At 43.4% G+C, this 18,867-nt stretch overlaps 1 protein-coding gene across 4 annotated transcripts in view; it reads left to right on the forward strand.

The window, feature by feature from the left end:
• Positions 1–18,395, forward strand: part of ZNF131 (zinc finger protein 131) — a 182,346-nt gene extending 163,951 nt beyond the window's left edge. For all 4 annotated transcript variants that reach the window (XM_078675031.1, XM_078675033.1, XM_078675030.1 and 1 more), the window contains one exon: positions 16,576–18,395. In XM_078675031.1, coding sequence (XP_078531157.1) covers positions 16,576–17,232 — 657 coding nt within the window. In that variant the 3' untranslated portion in view covers positions 17,233–18,395. The remainder of the gene's footprint in view (positions 1–16,575) is intronic.
• Positions 18,396–18,867: the final 472 nt, after the last annotated feature.

Here is an 18,867-nt window from a genome sequence, read left to right on the forward strand (position 1 = left end):
GGCATCATCCACGCTGGGAGTGACGTGTGCAGTGCCTATATAGGCACCACCCCAACGCTGACATCTGTTCCTTTCTTTCCACGTGTGTCCGCGCAGATCTGGGGAAGAACCAGACCCTCTCTGTTTGTGGCTGACCCTTTTTGACTTTTGTCTCCTGGTGTGAAGGATGTTCACCTGAAAGGCAGATTTCAAGCTATGCAGTGCCTGTCACCAACAGATGTCGGTGACTGACCCACATATGGCTTGTCTCTGGTGTCTTGAGCGTTATTGCGTTGCCAAGACATGCAAGGACTGCCAAGCTATCCCCCCCCTAAGGGAGCTATCCCTCAAGCTCCTCGCTGCCTGATGTCTATTGTCTCCGCAGCCCTCCAGGTCTTGGTCGCAAGGAAGGCCTCGTTTGTTTGAGGAGTCACACTCCAAATCGTTAGATAAGTTCCACTAAAAGAAAAAACGTCTGAGGTCTTCGACTTCACCAAACAACAAATCTCTGGGACATCGCCAATGGAGGCGTAGCTCTGTGGTGGAGCCTGTGTTGTCTCCGTGCCTCCCTGAATTTCTGGGAGCTGGAGCAACACCTGCCCAACTAAAGTAATTTTGTGAGGCCTTGCACCTTATTTTCGGGCGGCCTGACCCCTCTGAAGTGCTCACAAGCCCCCTGCTGGTCTTCTGCCAGCGGGTTCGCCCTCTGCATCAGTCAGGCCCAGGGATCCATTGGGTGACCTGGAGCACTGCCGTTCAAGCAACCTCGACCTTCTCCGTCTCCCGCTCCAGTTCCGACACCCCACAGTTGCTGAACGATTTGCGATTCCATTAGTGTTGGCGGCGGAGTGATTTTCGAACCTCTGTGCCTTACTCTCGACTCTGTCTGGTTACCTGATTTTCGTCTAAATTCAAGACTGATTAAAATTCAAAACCGCTGATCATCTAAGTTGGTTTGAATTATCCAATCAGGGAGTTATTTATAAGATGCAAGCTGTAGCTGTACATAAGTATTGAAACCAGACTACAGCCTGAATTATTCCAGGGTTAACTACGCATAAGTCTGAAGATCCACTATACAACCAGTGTTGATCCAAGGGGTTACATTTCTGAAAAAGTTTAGTCCTGAAGATGGTCTTGTTGATGTTGCTATTCATGACTGCTTATGTATAGTTTGGCTCATTCTCATCCCCATTGATTTATTTCTGTGATTTATATCAACATAAACTATCTTTTTATGAACATACCCTTTCTTTGCTGTGTGCTTTCTACTTTTTAAATAATGAATGTTTTGATATGTGAAAAACTATTTGATTAATTTGATGAGTAATCCTTAGGATACACTGGGTTCAAATGAATGAACTAGCAAATAGATTAAATAATTGAGTCAGATTCTAAATAGAATCCCTTGTAGTCACCTTATATTCTGACACCCCACAGTGGCACCGCTCCCTTCATTCCGGACTCTGATATGGACCCAGACAGGGGTTGTCTGATGCCAACCGGAGTCAGGCTTCGGCCAGCTTAGAACTATTGCCTTAATCCTATGACAGGCCTTGATTGGGTGATGATTGGGAGGAGTCTGCGGACCCTTATGGATGCCAGTATGGATCCTGAGGGCAACTGGTATTAGGATCTGGTGGGTGCTAGATGGCTGGACATCTTCCCAGACACTGGCCTGGTCTCTTCCCCTACTATGGATACAGAGGAGAGTTCCTTTTTCGCATTGGTGGTGCGGAGGGTTGTTGAGGTACTGGACCTCAGGCTGCCTTCAGGGACAGTCAAGACGCCCATCTTGGCGGAGGGGCTTCTGCCGGGAGTTGACTCCACCAAGCTGTTACTCTCATTCAAATAAGCCCTTACCGATTCCTACTCCGGGCCTGGTCCAAGCCATGAAGAGGACTGCTGTGCGTAGGATAATTGCACGCTGCCAGAGCCCCGCCCAAGGCGACCCCAGTTTCCTCATCTAGCACTTCACTCGAAGTGGAGGTTTGGCCCAACAAGGTCTGAGTCAACCCAGGTGCATTCCCTACCACTCAACTGGACAGACAATCCAAAAGGCGGAATACCTTCAGGAAGACTGTTCTCTTCTGCCACCCTGGGGCCAATACTCCCATACCATCTGGTACTCGATTGTGAAATTGCTGCCCTTGGTCTCGGAGGGGCCCGTACCATACTCTCTCAAACAATTGCTGATTTGAGGGGTGCAGCCAACTACACCATCAGATGTGGGCTGGACTGTGGGCTGGACATGACAGGCTCACTGGGCAGAGCAATTTCATAGTCGGTGGACCTCAAGCCAAGCCTTGTTGAGAACCTGGCTCTTTGGGGGATGTCCAGGCCTTGCTCAGGGACTTGCCCTTTGATGGCTATTCAGAGAGAAGGCTGACTCAGTGCTGGAGTGTTTTAAGTACAACAGAGATCTTTGGGCCTTTCCATGCCCCTCACCCGTACCAGTCCGCTTTCCGCTCCTTTCGTGGCCACGGAATAGGCTTTCAACCACGTTTTTACATGCTCAGCCACCCCAGTCAGCAAATCTCACAATCTTTTCATGGCCGCGGACACGGTTCCCACAGACCACGTGGGACAGGTAGCCAGAAGTCGAGCCAGTCCCCCATACCTCCACCCCTGCAGCTTCCAAACCCCTTTAGCTTGCCCTTCGACCTTCATGGGTATCCAGTGTGAGGCAGGATACACCATCGCCTGCACCACTGGAGGTCAATAACATCTGACTGTTGGGTTTTGCATCTCTTTTAAAGGGGCTACTCCCTCCTTTGTAGCAATCCCTGCACCCATTCAACTTCTTACAACAAGCAGACGATGGACCACCTCTCCTTTCTCTGTCAGGAAGTGTTAGCTCTATTGGCTAAGGGAGCTATAGAGAAGGTGCTGGCATCGGAAGTAGATTGTGGTTGCTATTCCAGCTACTTTCTGGTGCCCAAGAACAACAGCGGCCTTTGTCCTATTCTAGACCTGCGCCTTCTCAGTCTCTTCCTGAAAAAGAAGAAATTTAAGATCTGGCTTGCGCAAGTCCTGTCTGCTCCGGACCTTCGAGACTAGATGTATTGTTGGACTTACAGAAGGTATATTTTCACAACGTACTTTGCCAGTAGACCCATCTTTCTAGGGCCGTGGAGTAATGCGTTTTTGATATATTGAAAAGGGACTTGTGCTTCTGCCTTTCCTCTACTTCTACTGATGTTGATGATGGAGAGGGAACAGTATTGCCTTATTCTGAAAGCACAATTCTGGCCCAGAGAGTATAGCTTCACAGAGCTCATTCTCCTCTTGGAGGAACCTTGGGTTCAGCTGCAGCTTGTTCCGGACCTACTGTCTCTGTGCTATGGACAGATTCTTCAACCGTGTCCACACCCTCTAAATATTTTTTGGCCTGAAAGTAGTTCCATGAAATGCAGTCCAGCACAGTATATAATTGAGGGACTAGCTAAATTGAAGAAGGCAGTGCTACAAATCTCCTTATCATTGAAGTGACCTCCAACCAACCCGTTAGCAGGGTGATATTGATACAAATGTGTGCACTGTGACAGCCTGTAATATCTGCAAAAGATCTCCCATTCCTCCACTATGAATTTAGCAAAATCACATGACGAATGTTGACTTAGCAAGCCCCACTCTGTTAGTCATAACAGTGCGTGTGAAAACTGGGCTAGAAAAAAAAGTGCTAGCAATAGCCAGTGTGTATTCTGTAGAGTATGGGACTGCCGTAGACAGTATGAGAACCATTTCATTTGCAACCTTGTAGTCAAGGAGAGCAGAGGCTGGATTCAGAGTGGAGATGGGTAACAGCCTTTTTGTTTCCCATGTGGTGTATGGGGTGGTGTATGTCTTTGTTTAAATCTTTCTGTATGCTAGTGTGGTTTGTAGGTTTCTGGCGACGTGCCCCTCCTTGTAAGGCGTTATGTCTTCCTAGAAGCCATTCCTGGTGTCGGGAAACACCAAATGTATTTAGAACCTCAAGTATAATTGGTTAATTTCTGGCATAATTATGTATATTTCTGACATAATGGTGGCATTGGAATAATTATGGTAAATTGGTCAATCTTGACATATGCAGGACATCCTTACACTATTCATGGCATAATGTTAGCTATCCTTGGCATATTGTGAGTATACTTGGCATAATTGTCACCATCTATCACATAATCGTGGCCATCCTTATAATATTTATCATGCACACCACTATGATAAGAACAGCCAACATGCTGTGTGGGTTCCCGGAATTATGGTGGGTGGCAATGGCACAGTTGTGACCCTGACATAATGGTTGGCTTCCAAGAAGTGATCAAGGCATCTTTGATGTAACAGTGTGCATCCTTTGCATGTGATGGTAAACCCTGGGTAGGTGGTGCGGAATCTGTCTGTGAAACATTTGTACTAAGCAAACGCCAAACTGACATTTAGAGATCATGCATACAATATGATTATTTAGGAAAATATTGAGTTCTGTTCAGAAATAGATTTTCTTTGAGAGTGTAAACCCAAAATGGAAAGTGCATATTTGATAGAAAATTGTTTGTTCAGAGAAACTGATCTGCTAATGTTCAATAGCAAAATTATTAAAAATTCAAGAGAGCATACCAGGTTTGATAGTTGTATAGCTTTTGGTATTTCCTTTGCGCCATAGGGCACTTGCTGCTTTGGCTTTTATTTCATTAGCCATGAAGTTGCTGTTCGTAATCCCATATTATGCTCCGTGGAGATGGTAAGCGTTCTGCAACAATGCCTAATTTTAAATATCATCCAGAAAAACATTGTATTTTAATTTGAATTTACAGAAATTTGTAAAGCGCACGTTTACCATGCGGTTTCTTGGCTCTGGGGGGAGGCTGGAAACCCAGTGAGCGGGGTGCGGGGTTTAGGAAGGGAAGGCTTGGTGAAAAAGATGGGTCTTGAGAGCCTTACGGACCTCAATGTAAGAGGGGGCGGATCTAACAGCTATGGGGAGTGCGTTCCAAAAGGTGGGGGCAAGTACTGAGATTTTCAAGCCTCCCGGCCTGCTTTTCTTAAAGCGGGGTACAGAAAGGAGTGACTTGGTGGAAGAGCGTAGTTCTCTGCCAGGGCGGTAGACAGTGATGGCAGAGGAAATAAACGCGGGGGCGGACCCAGCTAGGGCCTGAAAGGTTGTACAGCCCAGCTTGAAAAGGGCCCGTTCTTTAATAGGTAACCAGTGAAGTGATTTGAGGGTGGAAGTGATATGAGAAGATTTGGGTAGCCCGAAAATCAGGCGGGCCGCCTGATTTTGCACCAGTTGAAGGCGACGAAGGGCACTGGCGGGGACACCGTTATACACAATATTCCCATAATCCAGGCGCAAGAAGACCATCGCCATCAGAATCAGTTTTAGTGCAGAGGGAGAAAAGAAACGAGAAATTTTGCGGATAGTGCGAAGGGTAAAGAAGCAGGAGGAGACTACAGAGCTAATCTGGGCGTGAAGTGTGAGGTGTTGATCTAGAGTGATCCCAAGTGTTTTGGCAGAAGGTGAAGGTGAGGGTGGGGGTCCTAGGGAAGGTGGCCAGAAAGTGGGGGACCAGGGACTGCGACTGCCCCCGGTAAGAACCAATTCGGTTTTGTCCGGGTTTAGTTTTAAATGATTAGAATTCATCCAGTCCCTGATATACAACATTACAGAATGAAGATTGTGAACGGTAGTAGGGGAGTGAGAAAGATTGAAGATGAGCTGGAGGTCATCGGCGCAGTTGTACACCGTGACCTCCATCTCTTGAAGTGGAGAAATAAGGGGGAAAATGTACAGGTTAAACAATAAAGGGGAAAGGGAGGATCCCTGAGGGACACCGCACTGAACCTTACGTGGAGAGGCAGTGAAATCGGCCAGGCGAACTGCTAGAGTACGCTCGCTCAAGAAGGAACTGAGCCAAACCAACATCAGGCCCCCTATGCCCGCCGCCCTGACACGGGAGAGAAGGATGGAATGATCAACCGTGTCAAAAGCGGCGGACAGATCTAAAAGAATGAGGGCCTGAGGGGTATTGGAGTCCAGTCCTTCTCGTAATTCGTCTATGACCGAGACAACGACCAGAATATAGACTGCAGCAATATCACGAAGGTGAGTATAAATAATGAAGCTTAGTTGTATGTACTTTACGCCATCTATTTTTCTTAAAAACTCATATATACTCAAAGACATGTAGAGTTTAGTAAAGTAAATCCATAATCATCTATAAACACCTATATGATATTATACTAACACGTATTCTAGATGTGATATTTTAGCATCACTCAGTATTGTAAAATACATCTGGGTGGTCACTGCTAGTAATCCTGGCAGGTGTGGTCACTATTGCGATAGTGTCTGATGTGGTCGCGACAGGAACAGATCAGTCGTTGATGTCTCAAAAGTAGCTCTCATTATAAAAAGGTTGGAAACCACTGTCCTAGACATTGGAGAGAAATACTGAGACGTTCTATCTAAAGCGAGGGCAGCCTCTACCAACAAGACCTAATGAAGCAAAATGGAAATTATATTTCACCTGGTGTACTGAGAATAATCTACAATCTATATTTTCACAGATGGGCCTGATCTTGCTAGACGTAGAAGATACAGTAATTAGTCATTCCTTAGTCAAGGACCATTTGGCTGCCATTTTACTTTTTAGGAGGACTACATAGGGGGAACTGAAATATCTTTCCTGGAAGGTAGGTATTTCTTGGTCCTAACATTGGCTAGAAGAGTCAGTACAATTATTACATTCCAACCAAGTAACCATTACTCCTGTGTCTACTCTGGTTTGTGTTATCGGTTTGTTTTAAGCTGCACTAGGAGTCTTGGTTTCTCGCTTCCTCTCTGTTACTCTTCTAATTGCCAGCTTTGGTGGGGAATTGGTATACGGCAGCACTGGCAAAGAGGAGCGCTGCTTCCCACATGGCTCAGCACTGAACATTAGAATGTGTTCTAATGCTCTAGAGTACATGGATGGGGGTAGGGGTGATACCCTCAGTTTGAGGTGTGCACATTTAACTTTGGACCGCGTGGTCCTATTCCTGAATCATCAATGTTCAATCAAAAAATTAATTCTGAATGCTTCTTTTGGCGTTTTTCTTTGTAATGTTTATTGATGATAATTTTCTCATCACATTATTTCATTTTTTCAAAATATCGGCAAATTTCATTTTTTAAAACGTATTTCACATCCAACCCAATGCATTTCGGGTACAACTGGACCCTTCATCAGGGGTCTCTATGGAAAGAACCAAAAAAAAACAATATTGAGCCCAAAGCTATGTTCTAAATAATACATAAACCACAGTACAGTGCAGAATAAGAACGATCATAATATTGCTACAATTCTCTTTCTATCGCATGTCTTATAAACAGTTCCTCTCACTGTATCAATGCGGAGGTTCCAAAGCTAATAAAACATCAATGTCTTGCTCGGAACGACCCGCGTTCCGTGTCCGTTACTTACGAAAATGAAGTGTTTCAATCCGCCTCTCCTCCTCGCCAATAGCGGTCTGGGTAAGATCACGTAAAACATTCTATCTTTAAAGTTAAATCTTATTGGCTGACAACGCGGTCACGTGTCCGCAACTCGTTCCCAATGCTTACACATATATAACTTGTCTATATCACGCAAAGGGATTACTGCGCAACCATTACGTTAATATCTAGACTCATTAAGGAATATACAGTCAATATCCTCAATTTCAAGATTGTGTAAGATTCGTCGTTAGTCATAGTTTCACAAACTCTAACATCAAACTGAAATGCCTACTGTCACGTTATTATTCAATCACAGAATTTAAACTATGCATTTAACTTTTAAAATGACGATAACATATGTGCATGTGCATAGATGATAAGCTTAGTACATAATCGTGACGAGTCGGCCATATTGGAATGGAGTGTAACAGTGATAATCAGCATGTGTTATTATCAACAATGACATTATAACTGTGATATCGAAGATGCCCCGGATTAACACTGATAGCCGAGGCTAACACGGGAACACTCAAATCACTGTCTCATTCATTACAAGAAACATGTTAGTTCCAATCTGTCATTAAGCCCATCTGGCTGAAGACTTCCCATCTTTTTTATCCAAAAGTACTCTGATCTGAGTCTCATTTTGTGTGTGTCCAGACCTGGACGTGCAGTGACCACTTCAAGTATGGTATAACGTAATTGGGAAATGTTGTGTCCTGATTCTGCCCAGTGTGCTGCCACTGTTGATTTCAAATTCTTCTGACGAATGTTACTTTTATGTTCAGTAATTCTTACCTTGATCTTACGTTCGGTTTGCCCAACATACAGTTTCCCACAGGGGCATTTAATTCCGTAAATCACTCCTTTAGTGTCACACGTGCTTGAATGTTTCAATGGAATCAATTGACCTGTTCTAGGATGTGTAAAGGACGATCTAATGCTCTAGAGCTCATCGGAGGACAGCTGTCGGCAAAATAAATAAAATCCTAGCACCCAAGCAGCAGCAAGCCCCGAGACAGGGGCACAAGGGTAGCGGATACATAGGGACGATGAACACAGGGAAGTATCTAGCACAACATGCATAAGCCACAGTCCTAAAAGAAAGAAGGATGTGGAAAGGCGGTGAAGAGTACCCAACATAAAACATAACCGAGCAGCACCAGAGATGAGGCACAGGATTGACACATTAGCCAGACTAAGGTCCAATAGTAGCAACAATCACCGGCCATGAGGCAAGTTGATGATCAGTTTTAGTGAGTGAAGTGCTCACTGATGGTGTATTTGTGCGGAATGCAAGTTGCAGTTTTGATTCTGTTAAGAGTGAGGGCTTGAAACTTTCTTTAAAAATGTTGTTTGGAAAGAACTAGCTGCCAAATTGGCTGCCTCACTCAGCTTGTCTCGCATCAGAAAGGCAGTTGCCTTAGGAATTTTATGGCCGCCTTATAGGTCAAGAGAGAGCTTGTTCATTCACGCTTCATAAGGGTGGTGACCAACATACAAGCAGTAAAAATCTATGATTAGAGGGTGCTCAACATTTACAACGCTGACAAACTGGTGTAATGCGTCAGCACACTATTCCATGTTGACCAGACTAGAATGAATAGGAGATGGTGAAGGCCAAACCTAGATGGAGAATAGAGGCTTGGATAACTTTTCGCATTAAAGTGGTATCATATCGCCAGTGACGCTTAAGACAGTTGTGACTTTTGTAGCCAGCAACATTAGGCATGCACAAACAAGTATGTTGCTAATATAAAACTGTAATTCCAGACTTCAGTGGGCAGGGACTTCATGTTTTGAGATCTAAATTCCTGCACTTACATTAGTGTAAAGTGAAACTCTTACTCATTCGTGTTTACTGAATGAAATTGGCCTGCACCACCTGTTCTGGTTTTTAAGAAGTGGATATACCATCCACTAGTATTTTTTTTTACGCAGAGGGGTTGGAATTGCCCCGTATAGGCCAGATGTCCCTCCACAAAATAAAGTTCACGGTCACTGCCTCTTCCACCCTAATCCAGGTTAATTGTTTGCTGCCGACAATTTTAATCAGAAAAAATGTATGGCTTGTACACATTTGGAACCAAAAAACAGGAAACTATCCCGTCTACAAGAAGAGGTGAAAGTTGACATGCAAGCACAATCTGCAAGGACAGTGCACTTGTGACCAGCTCTTTCAGCAGTCAACCAGTGGCCAACATGGACTGATTTTCTTTGAAGCACCGAATGTTGCCATCCGCAGCAGTTTTCATGAAGGTGCTCAGCTTTTTATCATTCCTATTTCTCTACAGCCAACCTGCACTCTGCTTCTTTCTGCCCTGAAGTTCAGTCCTTACTTTTACCTTGGCATGCATGTGGACAGTACAATGAGTGCAGTACTTCACCAGACAAACAGACCCTGCACAAAATGAACAGACCAAGCCACCGTAGTCTTATCACAGAGTTCTCCATTTGTAATTCTACTCCAACGGAAGCAGACGTGGGTTAAGTCTTCTCTTGCAGCTGTGACGCAACTACGCAAATGGTGTTACCTTCTCTTTTTTCAGCATGATAGCTCTTTAGTTGAAGAAAATATATTCTTCTGTTTAATGTTTTTAGGCATATCATTTTTATTTGTATTGTAATTGCATTTATATAGAGCTTACTACCCCATACAAGACATCAAAGCTCGTTTTTGGAGAGTAGCGTGCTACTCCGGAACCCATAAAGGATTAGTGTTGAATTGGTATATTGAAATATGAAAGTAATTTCAGTGGTGGATATGCTAGTCATTTATTTGGATTCAGAAGGATATCGGAGGGATAGAAGAGGGTGAAAAGGGTTGCATTTATATAGCGCCTGTAACCCCTGATGGGGTTTTATAGCTACTTTTTTGGCAAGTAGCATGCTACTCCGTAAACCATAAAGGATAAGTGGTGAATTAGTATAGTGAAATATGAAAGTAATTTGAGTGGTGGATATTAGTCAGTTATTTGGATTGAGAAGGATAGCAAAGGGATAAAAGAGGGAAAAAAGGTTTGCATTTATATAGTGCTTTGTACCCCTCACAGGGTTTTGAAGCTTTTTTTAGCAAGTAGCACGCTACTCTGGAACCCATAAAAGATTAGTGGTGAGTTAGTATAGTGAAATATGAAGGTCATTTGAGTGGTGGATATTAGTCAGTTATTTGGATTGAGAAGCGTAGCAGAGGGATAAAGAGGGAAAAGGTTTGCATTTATATAGCACTTGTTACTCCTGATGAGGTGTTGAAGCTCTTTTTCTGAGAGTAGCAAGCTACTCTGGACCCTATAAAGGGTTAGTTTAGTGAAATATGAGTGGACATGTTATTCTGTTATTTGGTTTGAAAAGGATAGTGGAGGGAAAGAAGAGGGTATGATTTAGACATTTTGTTATCTTTGTTTTGGAGGTCATAACAGTAGGAGGGGCTTGGGATGAGTAAAAGGGATGGGGAGGGGAAGAGTCAGAGGGAAGGGTTTAGGGGGGTCGGTATAGTAAAAGAGGTATGAGATGATGCAAGGAGGGGTAGAGTAGGGAAGATTCTTGAAAGGGTTATTTTGGGAGTCATAGTAGTGGTATGGGTTTTGGGGTGAATGAGAGAGTGGAGGTAGAGAATATATTGATAGCGGTATACGGTGAGAAATTGGGTAGTCCATTTGAAAGAGTAGTAGAAAGTGGTTTAAGTATGCCCTAGTGTCCAAACATTATTTGATGTACCTGTTCAGTGCACACGGTTAGGGCAGCGCATGCAGACATGGCAAACATACAGTTATAAAGTCTCTCTGGCAGTGGTGAATATTGGATAAACTAATAAAGCCAGAAGTTCATCAATCCTCCAAGCAGAAGTAGTGCTTTCAAAACTGTTTTCACAGTAAGCAGTTCAACTGGGCATCTGTGAACCCGCTTGAACGGGTATGCCATCAAGAAAATTAGCACTGGGTTCAAATCCCTCTAGGGCACAATAAATAATGGTGGGAGAGAACAAGTAAAGCAAGCCTTTCAGAAAGCATGCCTTCAGTGGCAAGTTAAACAAGGAAAGCTGATCAGGAAGGCACATAAATGCAGACCGACCTGATGGAAAGACTAACTGTGGCCACTGCCAGGCTTTGCTGTGCAAGGGACAATGCAAACATCAAGGCATCGGAAAGGTGAGATGTAAATGGATTATTGACTTGTGACTCGCACAACTCTATGCTTGTTCCAGAGGCCTGTGGAGACCAATTTCGTTTGCAGGCTTCCTGGCCACCAGGACGTTGTCTGTGATCTCATCTTGAAGATTAGGAATGCATCTGAATCTGAACCAAACATTTCCTTTAAGTGTATAAACGTTTGGCACTGGGGAGGTGCTCAGAGAATGGTTCAACACTGAAAATAGCCTTGACTCTCTTTTGCTAGCCAAATATTTCTCCTACTGGCTCTGTAGTCGGTGCAGGAGTTGGCTCATGGGAGACACCCCCAAGTCTTGAAGTCCGTGCCAATGAGGGCACGAAACGAACAGTGTTCAGTGCCTTAGTCAGTTGTGACCTTGAAGGCAGAGCAATGAAAGGTGTAGCGGTGGGAGCTTCCAGATTCGCCAATTTCACAGGAATGGACCTCCTAGCCTCTAGGAAGATGGTAGCAGGGCTGTCCTGAAAAGATTCCACATTGCTAGCCTGAAGGCGACCAGGGAAAGTTTATTCTCGACTTCTTAGGTGAAGGGGGTTCACTGAACTTTAAACAGAAGTCTAGTGTCAGCAAACCATGTCAGGACTCCAAACAGTCCCAGAAATGGGACATCTTCCTCCGGGAAAAGGAGGACTTCTCCCTCCTATGAGGACTTTTGTGGGAAAATCACTTATGAGAATGTTCCCTCGAAGGTCACTTTCTTTGTGCTAGGGAGTCTGCTAATAGGGTCTTCCTGAATGCGTAAGCCAAACATAATTTGGCCTCCTGTCCCAATGATTTTTGGGCACATAGAGGTGCAACAGTCGCAGACCCCAACTCAAACCAGCATAGCACACTTGTAGTTGCAAAGGACATTGTCTTGTGGCAACACCTGCAATTGAGGCTCTTTAAAGAGGCATTTGACTCAGTGACTGTCAAAAAATAATAATTTAATCAGTGAGACACCAGGAGAAAGCTTTGGACTGAACCCTATGAGGAGCAGAAAAAAGGGACTGAAATCATCGCGCTGGTGAGCGTCTAATATAATCAGTTGACATAATATCTGGAAGAGGAGTTGCGCTGGAGCGGTATGGCACCACCTGATGCTACAGTTGAGTCATCATTGAGGGGAAACGTTTTAGCTGTCAATCTGAAGCCAAGGAGAGCATTCAATATGGCAAAGTATTTGTAATAAGGAACTAGGAACAAGAAAAAAGGAATAACGTGATTCTTTTACGATGACTCACCAACAGGGGTTTGGGGGTATTGTGTAGGACTGGGTAAGCTAGTTCCTTGATTCTACAAGGCAGTCTGTGCCCTTTATTTTTACTTCTAAATCGGTCAAGCAAGGGGTGCCACAGGGTTACTTGCTGAGCCCTAATCTATTTAACGTTTTTATGTCCCCATCGGCTGTGCTGGTGGAATTGTCTTGATTATTTCTTAACTTCTTAAACCAAGCTGCTCTTTGCCTTTTGAAGGGGCCTCCTCATCAGTGGACACGTCTTTTAAAGATTGCATCCAGCCGAAAACCGCCTTTAGCATAGCAGCCAGCTGAAATATAAATCTGATAACAGAAATGATTTTTTTCCTCTCATACCAACAGTTGATGGGAAGTGGACTGACCTTCCTCACTGCCCCACCCCCTACCTGCGTTGCAAAACAACCTGGGAGTCAAATTTTATTGTCCACTTTCATTGTAACCGCAGATTTCAAAAAAGTTTGGCACCTGTCTTGAGTTGCTTCAGACCCTCAAGACATTTCTTTACATATTACCACTAAGTGCAAAGAGACGCTGTCAGCGCCTTGGTTGCATCTTGGCTGAAGTATGCCAATGCCCTTTATCTTGGGGTGCTACGACGGCTCCAGGTTGTCCAGAATGTATTTGAAAAGTTTTATATAGAGCTGGCTAGACCTGGAGGTATCAGAGCGCTTTACATGAGGAAGGACAATTTTTTTCAATGCATAATTACAAACTTACATCAGTTACTGGAGCGTAGTTACATGAGATACATGAGTTACAGGACCAATTCCCAGTCCTATGCTATATATGACTCCCTTATCACTGTGGACTCTCTCAGAGGGGTCTCTCAGACTCCAGGGCATAAATGCTGGATCCCTCCCCAACAAGGGGAGAAGGAATGCTTTGGCAAGGGCCATATTCATGGAGGTATCAGAGCACTTTACATGAGGAACAGAGTTACAGGTTACAAGTTACATTTGTTCCAAGAGCAAAATCAAACGTAGGTAAAAAGAAAGCAGTTACGGAAATTTATCAGGGGAAGGGGAGGGATGGGAGAAAAAACAGGGAGACGGGGAGAAATTGTGCCTAATGTCCAGCTGGGTAGGTGACAGCTGGGGGATGAACCAGGGCCGATCTCTATAGCTGAACCGAGCATCTCCACCGGTCCGCTGTCAGGATAATGATCAGTTGCAATCAGAGAATGTCATAATAAAGTGGGGGAGTTGGAAAGATGAGAAACCGCAGTCCGAACAAAATCCAGACGCCATCTTGAGGTCCGGCACTGTCCTGAGAGGGCTTAAGGAATATTTCGGCTTAGAATAAAGTGTGTAAACAGTTTTAGTTACAGCTCGTGCCACTGCTCCCCTTATTGAGTCTTCCCAGACTGACTTCAATCTCCACTCTTCTAAGATCTCTCCACCGGCTGCTCATGAAAAGTGGGTCCTTTTTAAATATCTATTCTTGGTTCACTGGACACGTTTCCGGGCTAGCCTTCGTCAGATGTTCACCTTACTGCACTCACAGATCTCTGCGGTCAGCGTTGGCAGCATTGCCTCAAATTGAGCATATGATATGGGGAGGAAAGTCTTATACTAAGGCTTGGAACTCTGGACCCTTTCTTCGGACAGCGCTTTTCACTGGAAACTAAGAACTTGACGCTTTTCCTCTGTTTAATGTCAGTATTTCACTCAAAAACGGCTAGCGATTGATGGAGCGAGTCTCTGAGCAAGTGTGACAACCGTTCACCCTCATCCTCCAGACATTGGAAAATATTTCACCAGTAGAACTCTCCATGGTAGGTGACAAAATAATATAGCTGGTGTAAAATTGAGTAATTAGTCTGCAAAGTGTAAGGTGGGAAAATCTAGATAAAATAAATCTAAGCCTTGAGAGCTAATCATAAAAGTTGTAACCACTTGGATGCTAAGGCCACCTCTGGCTCTTCAATGTAATTTCCATTGAAATCAATGGAAACTCCATGACGAGTTACCCTTGTCATTAGCATCCAAGTTTAATAATACGTAACCTGTCAACAAAAATGTAATGTCAATATCTCAAATACTTTTCTCCTTCTAAATGACAGCCACATGGTCTTCCTGTGACTGCAGAAAATTGCAAACTTTTTCAACTTGGCAAAACGTTTAGAAAATGTGTTTCGCTGTAAAACTAGGAGAAATGCCACTATTCCAAAACGGCAGCATGATTGCCACCACATTAGTGAAGCTTTTCCCTGGCATACATTTAAAGAATTTTGCAGCAAAGGAGAGCGAATGTCAGGCGAAAAATACACTCACAGAGCATGATCTCCTCAATTGCTGGTCTGACATCAAATATACAGAGCTTTCCTGCCCTTCACAGGGTTGGCATACGGGCTAGCATCTGATAGCAGCATAGATCAGCCAGGTGTGTTATGCTGACGGCTAACCCATCGCATCCCTTAGTGCCTAATATCAAGGGCTGTGCTTCCAATTTAAAACTTGTTAACTTTATCGGTGTAGTTATTTTAACAAGTTGAGCGTGGCTGAAAAGAGAAGCCGTTGTCTGTAGGTGGGCTACATTGTGTCCCATTCTCAGCTGTGTGCGCTGGTCATGTATGTCAGCAAAATGCGCTGGGCTGGTCCCAGAATCTTTGGGGGCAACCCAGCAAATTAGTGCCTGGAGGGACTCAGCCCAATCAACCAATGACTGCAGAGGGCTAACCCAAAACCCATTTCTTTGTATGTATGTAATTTGGGTATAGTGTGTATAATAGTGACAGAAGGTCTTTGCAGAGAGGTAACGTGTCTGTAGTGAGATCAAAACTACCACAATGAGTAGTTGTAGCCCTTCCTCTGGCCACTGCATTATGTTGAGCTGAATAATTACTTCAATCTCCCCATATGTTTCGTTTTATGATTACAAAACTGTGATGATATAGTGTGTGCCGCACTATTTACTTCGTGTCCTCCACCAAGGCAATGTGATTTTATTTTTTTTATCCCAGTAACTTACAGGCACCTTTTCTTTGATGTTTTTTTAATTTACATGCATAATACCTTTCTGCCTCCATCTGTTATGATTGAAACATACTTGGCATTTAAAATGATATAGTGGGGACTGATATTTTCCGGCCCTGGGCCAGACCCCAACCTTGGAGCCCAGTCAATGACCACCACTGTGGCCCAGAGCTCGAATACTGCAGCCATCCCCATAGTAAGAAGGAAGTAATTTGGATTCCTTTAGGTGTACTTTTTTACATATGGGTAATCAGATGACTGCAGATGGCTAAGATGAGGTTTGTTCAGTGTTTATGCTTCATCATTGTCTTTAATGGCTTACTGAGACTCTCGTGGCTTTTGTGTGACGTCACTTTTATGCAATTATACAAAATCTGTGAACACTCTAGTTATCCTAGTGTCGCCTGCACGGTGAGGGATTAAAGGGTGGGGTATTGGTACACATATTTGTTAGTCATCCACTTACTGAATGGGACAACGCCCTTTATTCACCTGTTTAGAATAAATAATTCCTGTCCCTGTATTTGATTTCCAGCCCTGGAACCTTTTGTCGGGCACTGACATGGTCATTCATAATTTGGAATATGAATATTTTTGCACCTCTCAAGAACATAAGCAGAACATTTTCAATAATCTAGTGTTTTGCAAAGTGTGGGTATCCTGTACAAACGCAATATTGTTCTGGTTCCATATACATGGCTGTTTTGTGTATCCAATTGCCGGTTCAGAATAATGATTACATCATTTTATAATTGCAGGTCTGCAACAGCGTTTTCAACAGTTGGGACCAGTTTAAGGATCATTTAGTATTGCACACCGGAGATAAACCCAACCATTGTACATTGTGTGACTTGTGGTTCATGCAAGGAAGTGAGCTGAGAAGGCATCTTCGGGACACACATAATATTTCACAGAGAATAGTGACTGAGTTGATTCTTCCAGTAGAAGCAGTGGAAAATGAACAATTGACGTCAATGACTTTTGTGGAGCAGGTGGAACAGGTCCATATGGTGCCTGTTGAACAAGTGATACAAGTGCAAGTGGACACAGCACAATTGACTATTGATCATTTACATCAGGAACTGTTGGAGGACGGCGAATTGAAGGACGAACAATTGGAGGATCTGCAGGACCAGGTAGACATGGGCCATTTGGAGGTGGAACACTTAGAAATAGACCCTGGCTCAGAGGTGCAAATGGAAGAGCTGCATGTAGATCATATGAACCACATACATATGGAAGAGGTACAGACAGAAATTCTGGAGGAAGCTGATCTAGAGGTAGCAGAACTGGAAGGGAGCGAGACGGACCTACCAGTTATAAATGAAAATGGGGAGCATCCGGAAGTAGACAATGGGCATGCGGACAGTTTGAGAGTAAGACACATAGAAGAAACGGAAACCATGGATGGCTAGGACAAATAACTGCATGTGGCAGTTGTGGAATAAAATACCAAATGTGTTCTTGAATAACAATGTTGGGTCTTACACTGACATTGGTCAGCTCATGAGTATCTGTCCTTGGGGTGGAAACTGGACTGGACAAGTGGACCAAAGCCAGGACATTTCAAAAGCTTTTCAGACGGTGTAAAGCCACATATTGTCACCTCTTTTATATTTTGTCCTGTTGCAGCAGCTGTAACTAGAAATGGACATATCTGCCATGAAGTCGCACAGTTTCAGATAGGTTGTATCTGTTTGCATCAAAATTAAGATTTCAGTATGTTTTTGAATGACATTTTAATTTTAAGAATATTGTTCTTTTGCACATCCAAACACCCTTTCTTATACATGAAAAGCTCAAGTGCAACCATGCAAATTAAGCATTTTATGAATGCTTGCACTGAAAGTCTGTTGTACTACTAGACGATTTCTTCACCTTTGTGCCGCTAGGACCCAAGTTGTGCTTTTTCTATCAACATGGTTGAACTGTATGCCTATATAGACACACAATTCGGTTTCAGCAGCAGAGCTGTGTTATGATAAACATATTTAATGAACAATGGGTCTGGAATGCCTTCACTCACTTCAAACTTCAGAATGTCCAAATTGTTGTAGAGAAATGTAATATTTCTGTGTGGACGTAACGGCGGCAAACATGTGCCTTGTTGGAAAGTGCAATGAACTTCAGACAAAAGCATTTTGTATATGTAGGATTTAGTCCGAAGTAAGTCTCAATAAGCAAATGGGGCGCATGCCACACAGTGACCAGTGTTACTATTTTATTATGAAAGGGATTTATTGAAAAATAGATTATTCCTGTAATTAGTACCGATCTGAAAAAGGTTTTTTTGTGGGCATTTTGCCACTCCGATAGTTTTTTTACACTTTGGGAAGAAGTAGCCTAATTTAAAAATTAATGTATTATATTATGATGTGGGTTAAGATGTGTATATATAGATATATATATATAAGAATCATCAAGATGTTTCAGATTATTTTTTTATTACCCACCTCTCTTCTACTTTAAAAACAACTTGAAAATATAAATCTAGAAATACTAAACTGTGGATATAAAGTTAGGAGTGTACATATTTTAATCGGTATTACTGGACAATAAAACAATATGAAGCACAGAATATTGATTATTTGAGCTTCTTTGAAGAGGACTAAACCATACCTCTAGGTAGCATAGTATAGGTATTATATTAGATCTGCCTTGCATATTAACCCCTTCGACGCTGATGACGAGCTGGGCTCGTCATGAGGTAGCCTCCTGCTACGCTGATGACGAGCCCAGCTCGTCACGTAACATGCGCTTTCGCATATCTCAGCGTGCGAGCGGAATTCCACCCGCACGCATGCGGTTAAGTACATTTGACTATAAGAGTCTGTACATCTTTAGGAAGCACATCTGCAATACTCCTATAATCTGTTGTTTTTTTTAGTTCTTTTCAAGATCTGAATATGCATCAGATTCTAGCACAGAGGATCCCTTTCAAAAGAGTCACAGAAAATATGGATGGGATGACATCAGTTCCTGTAGCAAGGGCTGGTCTGTCTTTAAAAACTATCCACATCTTCAAAGGATCTTCATTCTGGGTTTCAAAC

Source organism: Lissotriton helveticus, chromosome 2_1 (assembly GCF_964261635.1).
Source record: "Lissotriton helveticus chromosome 2_1, aLisHel1.1, whole genome shotgun sequence".
In the NCBI taxonomy this organism is placed as follows: Eukaryota; Metazoa; Chordata; class Amphibia; order Caudata; family Salamandridae; genus Lissotriton; species Lissotriton helveticus.